This window comes from Struthio camelus, chromosome Z (genome assembly GCF_040807025.1).
Source record: "Struthio camelus isolate bStrCam1 chromosome Z, bStrCam1.hap1, whole genome shotgun sequence".
Classification (NCBI taxonomy): domain Eukaryota; kingdom Metazoa; phylum Chordata; class Aves; order Struthioniformes; family Struthionidae; genus Struthio; species Struthio camelus.
In genome coordinates this window covers 67,428,805-67,441,511 of record NC_090982.1, presented here as the reverse complement: position 1 = coordinate 67,441,511, position 12,707 = coordinate 67,428,805, and the positions used below count along the sequence as shown (strand labels likewise).

The 12,707-nt window shown below is 40.3% G+C and overlaps 1 protein-coding gene across 1 annotated transcript in view; it reads right to left on the bottom strand.

Moving 5' to 3' along the window:
* LOC104146908 (3',5'-cyclic-AMP phosphodiesterase 4D) overlaps window positions 1-10,628 on the bottom strand; it is a 401,542-nt gene extending 390,914 nt beyond the window's left edge. The window contains exon 1 of the mRNA XM_068927370.1: window positions 10,249-10,628. Within this exon, the coding sequence (XP_068783471.1) occupies window positions 10,249-10,628 (380 nt within the window). The remainder of the gene's footprint in view (window positions 1-10,248) is intronic.
* Between the last annotated feature and the right edge of the window lie 2,079 nt (window positions 10,629-12,707).

Genomic DNA, 12,707 nt, shown 5'->3' with positions numbered 1-12,707 from the left:
GCTCATTTTTCTAGTTTTCTATACAAATTTACTATTTCTTTATTTTTTCAGTTTTGTTACTGCCAGCTCATAGCAAAATTTTCTTCTCTTACCTGCTTTTCAAATTGCATTTCAAAATTCTTTACCATTACTATGTGTACATATACTCTGAAAAAAAAGGGGTTCTTAACATACAAGGAGAATAGAATATCAGTATTCACATTTTGGACAGCAAGGTTTTCTAAAACAATATTAAAATGATTTGCCAGACATCTGACAATTTTCCTCCCAAAATAATTTTTCAGTCTATTCTTTCTAGATCCACTCATTAAATTTTCAACCCCGTTTACAGTCATTAAAAGTTGAATAGATCAGAAAAGACATATTGCACATTCTGGACAGCTGTACAGAAAAAGTCTACAATGGAAACCTTGTTGATATAGTTTTGCTTCTGAGTGTGATCTAGGTAAAATTAGTCAGTTGTTTCCATTCAGGTTGATTGTTCTATACTGTGGCATTATTTAACAGACATAAGAATTTCACAATGAATAATTTAATTATTTGCTGCATGCTTCACCCCCATCCCCAAAAAAGCACTTCCTTGCCTTGTTTTATTTGAAGGTACACCTGTCACTAAAAAGAAACCCTATAAATTTTTATTATCATATACACCAACAATTCTACCACTAAAGCATCAATGCTTGCTTGTTATTTCAATGGGATCACTGAGTGACACACTTTTCTTTTAGGTATTTATAGGACACTGAATGTTGTATCGAAAGGTTTAGCAGTCTAATAGGGTTTAGCAGGGTTTCCTACTGACCCTAGACTATACATCACATTATAAAAATAATGACATTTTGACTCTATTCATTCTTCTTGCTTCATCAGTTCAGGGAAGTACTTGATCTTTATTTATTATTATAGGATTAGGAGGAACATACACCTGGGAAGAATCAACTGCACAACTGCAAGATAACCAATTAGACAGCTATTCTGTTGGAAAGCACCTGGAGTTATTGTGCATGAGAAGCTGAATACAATTCAACCTTGCCATACTGTTGGGAAAAAAAGTCAACCACCAGACTAGGATAAGTAAAAGGGAGCATAACTTGTAGATCTCTTAAGCTATGCTTCTGCACTATCCTGTCTTAGCAGTTCCTCAGCTGAAGGGCTTTGATCAATTTTCGACATGGGATATAAAGAAAGGTATGGACCAGCACTGGAGAGAGTTTAGGAGAAAGCAACCACTAGACTAGAACTCTAAAAATATGAAAAATTGAAAGAAAAGAAGAAAACATCTGTTGGGAATAACACAGGTGTAGGTGATTCTGCTTTGAAATCTCATCCAGTTCTATGATTCTACAGTAACAGAGAACAAGAAATTTTTGCTATATAGTTTTAAAATTTATATATGAGGCTTGAAATGCCTTTTGCAGTTTGTCAACAACAACTTGTAGTTGTTTAAATACTATAGAACTTTCCAAGATGAAAAATATACTGTAAATATGAAATCCTCCCTAATCCAAGGAATCCTGCTAGTCTTCAGAAGATCAGCAGTGGAAACTAGCTTATTTGTATTTTTACAATGACACATAGAGTTTCTGGCAATATGAGGTGACAGAAAAAGTACTTTTTCTCAGGGCACTCTCCTGCCATACACCAAAACTGCTCTGTTGGCAACCCTACGGAAGCTTACATTTCCCAATTGACAACATTTTCTGCTGCTAGTTTATAATCAGTAAGCGTGAATGTGAACTGGTGTGGTTCCTAAGGAAAATCAACCAATCTCTGTAGAGACTGAAGGAAGCTAGTCAGAAAGTGATCAAAAGATGGTGAAATTTGTGAGATGATTTTAGTGACGATTTAGTGGTAGGCTTTGTTTGCTTGTATCTATTTCTAGGTAAACTACATTATTTAACACTTAATCCAATATTTTGGTTTCTTCATGTCCTTGAAGTGTTATTATTTGCTATTATCACTTTCTTTTGTATTTTAGGAAGTAACATTAAAGGAGAATAGAAATTCAGGTGACTATTCCAGTAATTCTTATATCCTTGTTAACTGATGAAAATAGATGGATTATTCATGAAATTCATGTATAGTATTAAATATCATGGAGTCATTTTTCTCCTCACATATGGGAAAGACTGTAAACAAGGTAGATGTATCAAAACACCTGTCTTAAGTAAGTGTATGTTGTTTTTATTCTCACAGCCAAATGCAGATTATGCCTAAACATTCTTGATTTAGAACAACAGTGCACAGACAAACACAAATTGCCTATAAATTACAGTTTATAACTGGACAGAGAGAAATTAAATGAACTCCAGTTCCTGGAGCATGTGATAAACATATACTAGTCCTCTGTATCATCCTGTCATTAGATTGGTTAGATCAGACAGGTTACTACTATTTTATTTAATGATATCTCAGGTGTGTGTGGGTGTGGGTGTGGGTGTGGGTGTGGGTGTGGGTGTGGGTGTGGGTGTGGGTGTGGGTGTGGGTGTGTGTCTGAGTCTGAGCAAGAGAGAGTGAGAGAGAGAGCACATGTGCATCTGCCAAAAAAAAGCATCTCAGTCTTAAATCTATAATATTCTTTATTTGATAACAATGGATAGAACATTTGGAAAGAATATTTATCCTTCTTTCATTTACTAGTCTCCTCTCCCATACTTTCTTACCAATTCTACCTCTTTTTTAACTCAAAAGTATTGACTTCTACAAACATTCCCCATTGTACCCTGAGAACCCAACTGTTATCTTGGATCTCATTTCATTTTGAGAGTAGGAAGAAAACAAAAATAAAAGGAGTTGACACGTTTATCTAAAAATATGAGTTCGGAGATAATAATTGAAAAAATAATGAAAGGCTTCAAAACGCAAAAGGTAATTTTAATAGTAACTGCTCTTATTCTCATCATTTTTTATGGTCAGCTGCTGTAAGAAAGTGAATGTGACTGCATCTAAAATATAGATGTGATAACTTATGTTGATAACTGAATGATGTCCATCCAGTGGTTTCCTAGTTTCAACATTTGGCAGGAAATTTTCAGCTCTCTATTATAACATTTCCCAGGAGAAAAAAATGGAAACACAACTGTACATTGTCCCCAGCAGTTGTAGATCTCAAGCATAGCTTTACAGCACTTCATATTCTCCTGAAACAATCTTTCTTTTTTTTTTAATATAAACGTTTTTTTTCCTCATCTTTGCATGCATGTGTTTAAATACACATGCACGTATATGCACAGAGATTTTTAATGTAGCTTTTTGATTAATTTCCTCAATGTAAGGCTAGGTTGCTTCAGAAAGAATAATAAAACTAAGCTAAGTTATTGTTCCAAATATATTAAAGTTTCTAGTGATTTTTAAGACCTCAAAGAGGGTAGGTTTTTGCTTTTCTTTCCTCTCTAGACTTCTGCAGTTGTTCGAGATGAAGTCCTCAGAAGTTTTCCTACGGCGCAGGGTCCAAAAGAGCAAATGGACCTGTTTTCCAGGGAGACCCAATGTGGGAAAATCTTTTGGAAGAAGTTACAGAGACAGTAGCAAAAGGAAACAAAAGAACTGGGTTCCAAGGCCCATTTATAAGCACATAGCAAGTTAACCAGGCACATCTGATCTTGCCTTATTTATCATCAGTCTATAGTAACAGGTATATTCAAAGAAAAAGGGTATCAAGAAAAACACTATTGTACACACTTCTGCCCTTGGAGAAAGGACAACAGCACAAATAGCATATCAGAGGTCAGTTATTTTTCTTTAGAGCATTACTAGAAGATACTCAGAAACTATGCCGCAGATACTGTACTGTAATACATATCCATTTTAAATAACTGGAAACTAGACAGACACAGATTTATGTGGAACAGCAGGCACACGATTAAACCAAATGTTTAGTCCAAAGTCTTCAATAAAACTTTACAATTCCCATCCAAATAACCCTACAGGAAGCATTAAGTCAGCAGTCACTGGGAAGACACAGGAGATGGGACAGATGCAACTGAAAAGAAGTTGGGAATGAACAACTGGGAAATATCTCCTCGCTATCAGTAAGGAGACGGATTTTTTTTTTTTTTTACAGATTTTGCTCCCCCATTGTAACCCTTGCTAGATTTAATTAAGACCCTGAAGCATCAAGGAAGAGAATACAGACAACAGGATAACATTTAAAATAAACATCAGCTGAATTTTAATACATTTTACTTATACCTTTTCATTCCTATTATCAAAGTGTAATATATTATCACCATTGAATATGCAATTTAAATCGGCACTATTCAGTGTAGTTTCTCTAGATTTCCAGTAGAACTTTGGCTTTGATCTACACATGGTGATGATCCACTATATTATCAAAAAAAAGAACCCTTGTTCTCAGAAATAAGCTGCATTCTTGTTTATAGAATAAAATCCTTTAGTAATGCTCTTACTTTCTGGAACCACAATGTACCTCATACTGATTAAACTTGCATAAGAAAGTTGAAATTCCATGTGTCTGCACTTACCAAATTTCTTTCAAATCATTCCATTAGGTGATATTGAGGGGAGTTTATCTAACACGTTTTCTTCTCAAAATTCCTGCCTTTCACTGGTGAGAAATTCAGTCTTGGCATCTGTCCATCAAGACTATATACTTAGCAGTCAAACGGTTCTCCCCTGCTTTTGGACCTATATTTTTCCCAGCTTTCTCTCACATTTACACTTCTAACACATCAGTATATTCTCACAGGTTTTCCAATTATCTACTATCTCCAAAATCTTCTCTAACAGAGGAGTACAGTGTAGCTAAAATGATTTAATTCCATTTAAAATAACTTCTATAAGAAATTCACTAATGCTCTTTTAGTGTTTTATGTAGAATTCCCGTCTCAATTACTCCTCAGCTATGCACCCTAATTGCCCAAGAGAAAGGCTTTTAGAAGATGAGCTGAATGTCACAGAGCTGACACTATGACTCAAGAAGCCACTTCTTGGACAGATGTCTCTACTAATACTTAAATAAAGTTGCTATATTAAAACCTATTTTAAAAATACTAGAAGAAAAAATGCTTTATATAGTTGAGAAATAAATTAGACAATCATGTTAATAATTTTAAGGTAGACATTACATGGCAATGTCTATAATAAAAAGGTTTAAGTCTCAATTAATCTCTATTTGGTTATGATGGCCTACTACATTACCAGATTCATATACTCATTAAAGTAGGAAATTAGCACCATTCATTTGCAGCAACATTCATATCCAAATAAACATATCTGTATATATGAATTTTAAAAGCTAATATTTTTTACAAATTCCAACAGCATGAAAATTCATGCTACTTAGAGCATTCAAGGCACATAACTCTAATAATCTAAAGTACGCCTTTTGAAATGAAAAATTAGAAAAACGCTCTGGTATCCACTTAGTTAAAATATTTTTAAAATATGCATGTCTTGTTTAATTTATCTTTTATGAATAATTCATAAAGAACTTTAATCCAGCAATATTTATTAAGTTGTGGAAATTCTTTGTACGTTTGAGGAAGGCTTAGCATATGCCAATTACTGTAACATCTTGGTGCCAATATCTCTTAGTAGTAAACAAAGCAACAAAATGCTGCCAGACAAGTAAATGACAAAACTCTTAATTCTTATTACAACTACAGAGACTGCTACTAAATTCTGAGAACTGTTTCTATTGGCCTGTAAGTTTGCAAATATCAGTCTTCCTTTTCCCAGCTTGGGCGAAAGTAAGGACATACTAGAACCAGAGGAGTTTTTCAAACCAAATGAGAACAGAATGAGTTTTAGAATGGAAAGAATGGTTCCATTTCATTGGAGCGTGCACCAGATTTTTGGCAAGATTTGTACCATTATTTTTCCAGATGCTATAGTTGTAGCTACAGGAACCAAGAGTTTATCTAGCCAAATCATAATTGTATTACATAGCATCCCAGACTTCAGAGCATCAAGAATCTAACACATAGAACTGCCTTCTTCTCCTAATAGAAAATAAAGCCTCTGGGCCACCAAAATAGGATGCTGCATTGAACCCTGGATATTATTTTGGTTTCTAGACCCATTATCAAGTGGTATAAGGACAAGATTCAAGGAAAAAATTGATGCTTTGGAGATCTCTGCATGTAAGCAATGCAGCAATGTATGCTACATGGTTAGAGCTAGTACTATACAAGGAAGGAAAAGGGAGAGGAAATACTTTTTCTTGACAGGGGCAATTTTTAAAAGCAAATTTTGAAAATTGTACTAAAGTACAATTTTAAAATAGATAGCATTAGGGAACGAGCACCAGGCTTACTAGATTGCAAAGGAAAACATTGCCTACCCTATGTGCAGTTGCTTATATGCACATAAAGATGAAAAGCTGGTTTCAGAAACCTAGACTTGTAAATCACTGGAGATAAAACTTTTACAGAAGACCTGTTCTAAAAAATGATGGTCTGGGAAGCCTGGTAGTAAAGAAGATGCCTGAGAGAATAGAATATATCTTAAGGATACAACAGGTTAGGAATTTCCACAACTAGTGGAATTAGGACCTATGGTATTACTCCTCTAGTTTTTCCTGTCTGAAATTTCAGTAGTGAAAAATGGAACATAGCAAGATGATATGACAAGATGATTTAATTGGCATATGACTAATGGCCTTTAAAACTGCTAAGTTTTCTTTTTTTAAACAGCTAAACTCTTAATATAGTCCATGCAATACTGATAGCTATGTGAGAAACAAATAGAGGTACATGAAAAGTTTAAAGATAATCAGAATATCAGCTCCATTTACTACACTGAATGTTTTTCATAATAAACTGGGAAATTATTCGACTGAAGCATTTATTTCCCAATTCCACTAGTACCATTTATGATTAGATAGTACCTTTCATTCTATCATCTTAAAATCACTTTAACATAAATCTGTAATGACTTCACTTCTGCTTATATTTTACACATGAGAAAACAATGGCACAGAGAGGTTAATTGACTTGCCCAAGACCACACAGCAAACAAATGGCAAGAAAGAGATCCCAGGTCAGTGGGCTCCTAGTCCCAACCTGACTCCCCTGTCTTCTGTATTGCTCTTGTGTATATGAATTCAAATCAGATTCAGATTTGGAAATATGGGACTAATTTTTACTTTAAGAATAAGATGATTCTGAAGTACTGTCCTAGTGAATTGCTATTGTGTTCCTTGAAGAAATACAGTGCTATACTAAATAAGTTGTCTATAAAGTTACAGTGATAATTATATGGAAACAGAGGAAGCATTAAAATGATATTTAAAAATATACTTTATATTCTGAATTAGAAGCATGCTGTTTTGCAAATATATAATACAATATACAGTTTGTGCTGGTTCATTTTGTGTTTCAAATATTTACTCTCCTCAGTTTGGATAATAAAGCTTTACTAGTCTGTTTTAATTCTGATTTCAACATTAAAACAATTTGTTGTTGCTATTTCTTTTGCAAAATATAATTGTTGCATATTTTAAAGTTTTGCGCAAAACTTAAAATAGAAGAAACTTCAAAGTTGTATATTTAGCTACTTAAGTGTTCCTTTACAGTTTTCACTGAGTTTTTAAGAATTATGGTATTTCCAGAGCAAAATAAAATACATCTGGGGAAACTAATTCTATAGATATAAATTTTGCATATTTGAGCCAATAATGTTTAATACCATCCCTAATACATGTTGTGTTCTGTACGCAAGTACACAGTACACAGTTCTGTACTGTTTCAGTCCAGTTTTTCCCCACTCCTTCATGTTTAGAGCAGTTTGGTGTTTTCTGAAAGACAAATTATCATCCTAGACCTTACGTCCATGGGAATAAATGTATCCATATCCATGTATATCCATTGAGAAATGTTCCTCTAACAAACAAGTTATATTATTTAGAAATATTAAAAATGTTAAAATTAAAAAGGAACTGAACTATATAAAAAGGACTGGTGTCTTTTACAAAAGTGTTGGATTTTTTGCAATTTCTATGTTATACAAGACTACTAAGAAGATATTTTGCTATACATTTAGTGGGGGGAAAAAAAGCAATATTGACCTAGAACTTGGGAAGAAAGCCCTGGAAAGACCACCCTTTTCTGAAATTTCTTGAATATATTTATCAAACAATTTGTTACAGTTCACTTTATGTCTGTGTATTACAGTTGTTTGTTTCATTCAAAATGTTTAACTGTGGAAATATATTTTTGCTAAGAAAGCCATGGAATAGTCAATTTTATGAGCTTCTTTACTCCGCTTTGCAAAAAGGAGGTACATCGGAAGCATTTTTTCCTATGCCATAATAAAAATAACAACCATTGACCCCTCTACTTTTAAAGCAAGATGGCTTGTCAAAACAACATTGTTCCACTGATAAAAAGAATAGAAGATTTTAAAAAATGAAATATTGTTTACAGAGAACTTTAAATTCCTATTTAAATAGGCATCATAAGAATAAAAATCTGAAATTCCAAAATGGCACAAAACCTAACAAAGAAGTAATATAAGTACATTCCCTTCCCCCTATGACTTATCATCCCTTCGATAGCTAATTACTGATAGAAAAAGGCTGAATATGCTCCAGCCAACCATTACGATTTACAAAAATTAAACTTCTTTGCATTTAGAAAACAGAAATGTTTTCATTCTTAGAGTCTGAAAGCCCTAGATGCTGAGTGTTTTGCCTACCAAAGAAACTGGAATATATTGCAAAGAGCATTAAATTGAACAATAGTTCATTCTTGAAGCGTATGATTTGTCCTTTCAAATCTCACCTAGTGCAAAAATTCACATCATTAACTTTGGACAAGCATGAGTTCACACAAGTGTTACAAAGGTATAGCAAAAGAATGGCTGCTTGAAAACCAAAGGTATTAAAAGACAGATTTTTAATGATTATTGATGTAAAAGTACAGTTCTCATTTGGAATTGCTGAACTTGTTTTCACTTCTCGATTATATATGAAGTGGAAATGAAGCCAACATTAGACAGAAGCAGAGCAAACACTGCCAGAGAATATTCAGGTATGTCTCAGATTTATGGACAAGGCTACATACTAAAAGAATCCGCTGTGCACCACAGAAACACACAAAGCATTCTTTGTTCAGAAAGGATTCTATCATTCATTCATCGAGTATATTGTGCTACAAAAAATCTGATTATCCAGGAAATCAAAAAACGAGAGGGTAATTGAGTATTAAGTATCGCCCCTCTGCCCATTGTTCTTAGTATAAATCCTTAATTCACAACGTAAGCTTACTATTCAGATACAAGCGTGTAGCTTTCCACTAAAAGGAAGTGGTTGTAGCTACTAAAAATGAAGACAGAATAATAAATTGAGCGATCAAATACAAGTTCCTACTGATTTTGACAGAGAATTTGTTTTTGAAACAGATGTCTCTGGTAGCTATCAAGGGCAAAATAGGCATTGGTGAGCTACACACTGCAAAATAAATCTACAGCTCATTTAACAGGGAACAATAGACTAGTAAATGACGGACTCCTCCCTCTGCTAAGAAACCATTAGCCTATTTCCTCCTCTAGCCCATTCATCCTAGAAGGACCCTAACCCTGGATGTGCCAGACTGTCTCCCACCTCCCAGAGCGCTCATTATTTTAACTTCGCGTGTGCGAACAGCACACGAATTTCGCCCTTCCCAGCGCTGTCGGTTCCCGGGGAGCCGGCCAGCGGGAGCAGCTCCCGGGGCGGCTGCGGAGCGGAGCGGAGCCGGGCGGCGGCGGGCGGCGCGCTGGGCCCCCGCTCTGCTGGCCGCCCCGCTCACGGCTCCTCGCTCGCACGGACCCGGTCCCGCTCCCACCCACGTGTTTAGCGCTCGCCTCTCCGTGCACCGACAGGCGGGTGTGGGACGACGCGCCGGTGCCTGTGCCCCGGTCCCCCCGCCCCACGCGAGCCCTGCCGGGGGCCCCGGGGAGGCGAGCTGCCCCGCTCCCCGCGGCCGCCCAGCCCGGCTCGCCGGCGCCGCCGCCCCTTCGCGGCGCACGGCTCCCGCGGCCGGGGCCCCGGCCCGCCGCCCGCCCTCACCGCCCGGCCCCACCTCCCTTTCGGAGCCTCCGCTGCCGCACGGCGCCTCTTTCTCCTCCTTCCCGCCGCAGCGAGCGGGTCCGTCAGACGGGGGGCCCCTGCGCGCCCGCACCCCGCGGCCCCCGCCGGCTCCCCTCCCCCGGCCAGCAGCAGCCATGGCGGGCGGGAGAGCGGCACCCCCGCACACACGCACGCACACACAGCCCGCCGGGGCGCGGGGCCAAGCCCTCTCCTACCGTCTGAGTCCCTGGAAAGAGGAGGGCCAGGACATCCGCGATTTCTTCAAGCCGGGCCGGTGGCCGGTCTCCACGGCGTAGGAAGCGCGGTCCATCGCTCGGCAGTAGAGGTAACGCTCCGTGTCCGAGTAGCCGCGGTGCCTCACGCGAGCCCCGGCCGGGCAGCGGCCCCGCGAGGCGGGCGGCGGCGGCGGGCCGGGGGGCTGCTGGTGCTGCAGGAACTGGTGCTGCCGCAGCTGCGGCGGGTAGTGCTGCTCGTGCCGCCACAGATGCTTGGGGGCTTTGAGACTCCCGCTGCCGCCGGCGCCGTCGCTGCTGCCGGCGCCGTCGCTGCCGCCGGGCAGCGCGGACAAGCCGCTGCCGCCGCGCTCTGCCTCCATGCTGCGGGCGGGCGGGCCAGGCCGGGCGGGCCGGGGCCGGGGCCGGGGCCGGGGCCGGGGCCGGGGCCGCGGCGGCGTCCGCCTTCCTCCGGCAGCGGCGGGGAAACTGTGCTGAAAAGTTGGACAGCTCCTGCCGCACCGCCCCTCGCCCGGGTGTGGGAGCGGCTGGGGCCGCCGCGCCGCCGAGTCCTGCCGGCCCCTCGGGAGGGGAGGCGGAGGAAGAGGGGGAGGAGAGGAGCGGAGCGGAGCGGAGCGGGGCGGGGGGCTGGCTTCCCGCTCGGAAATATTTAAAGGCGGGCTGGAGCCAGCGCGGGGGAGAGCGGAGCCGGGAGCAGGCTGCCATCGCCGCTGAGAGGGCGCCCCGGGCGCGCTGGAGGCGGGGGAAGGCACCGCGGAGAGCCCGGCCGGGCAGGACTGGGACGAGGAGCGGGCGCCGAGGGGCTCTGCCCGCCGCGGCCCCAGCCCGCCGCGGCCCGGGCTCTGCCGGGAGGGCGCCTCTGCCTCCCCGACGCGGGGGGCAGCCGGCAGGAGCCCGGCCTGTCGCTGCTGGCTGGACGTGACTCCCTCCCAGAGGGACCCGCGGTGCAAAGCGACAGCAGGTGGCAAAGTTGCTCGCACCGAATTTCACCGATAAGTTTGCAGAGGGTTAAAAACGGGTTCTTATTCCCTGAACTCTTCCTCCCGCCCCCAGGCCCTGTATCATACTTTCAACCTTTGCCATACCAGGCTCAGAAAACGTCTGTTTCCCAAACTGAAATCCTCCCTTGGTCTGCCATCTTCCCCGAAGATGAAGCTCTCTCCCCACTGCAAGCAATCCTGGCTGTAAATCAGTGCAAGGAAGGTTTAATTATAGCGATGCTGGGCCTGCTGCTTGAGCAAAGCTTTACCATTATAAACAACTTTCCCATTATAAACGAGTTTCAGGAGTTTGAAACTGCTGTAGAAAAATCACTACAAGCTGAAATCTACCAAGCAGGAACTTTATCCTAAAAAAGCATTTAAAAATTAACTTGACATTTCAAATTCTTTTGCACTCATATAACATGAATAATCCAATACAGATGGGAAATTTTGCTTGATTTTCTTAAGCAGAATTTGAATTCATCCAGTATGTGTGGTAATATTCTATAATCTAACACTTCTTTTTATTCACGATATTATTATAGCGGCTACATTTCTGACAAAAATATAAAAGACAAACTTGCAGACCTTCATTTGAAAATCATTAATACATTTTTTGTCAGGTCTTTCTATTCTGTTTGCTAGAACATCAGTTCTAAGGAAGAGGGCACCCCACATATCTCTCTCTTTATAAAATATACACTTTCTTCCAGTCAATGCTCATCAGCTCATTAGACTGTTCTGATTAGCTTCATGCACAACTTCTGATTCTTCCATATAGTTCCTCTAAATAGTTTCTCTAAATAGTTCTTGCCCTCCTTTTTCCACTTTCTTCTCACATTTACAATCATTTTAAACCTCATAAATTTCTTTCTACATTTCTTAATTTCATATAAATGCAAATATACACCTATGCCAAATCTTTTATGTGTTGATACATTTTTTCCATGCTCCAACTCCTAAGTCAGTCTTCCTGCCCAGACCCATAGAGTTCCTTCAATCAGGATCATCCTCTGACCATGTACCTCCAAACTAATGTCACTCTCCCCCTGTTGGGCAAAAGTCCCAGTCCTGGTTATTCCAAGCCAACAGCACTTCCCTAGTAAATGTTGCTAAGCATCAGTCATCCCCTAATTTCTTCTTTCCTGCCTTTTTTGGGGGCTCCCCAAACAATTTCAGACAACATAGCAAGTTGTGATAAATATTGGAAAAACGAGGAAAGACTCAAATTAGTGTTTCCACTGAAGGAAAGGCTATAGCTTGAGCTCACCCAATTATCAGCTCTGATTGCCCTGCTATGTATCCAGTCACACAAGACTAATTCCAAAACAGATACCTCTTTCACAGCTCGTAGGGGAAATTAGAGCAGGCAGTGACAGTTTTGACAGCATGTAGAGGACAGGAGCATTGGAAGAAGTTTGAAGGAGCAAAGATTAAAATGGGGGATGAGAAGAGAAT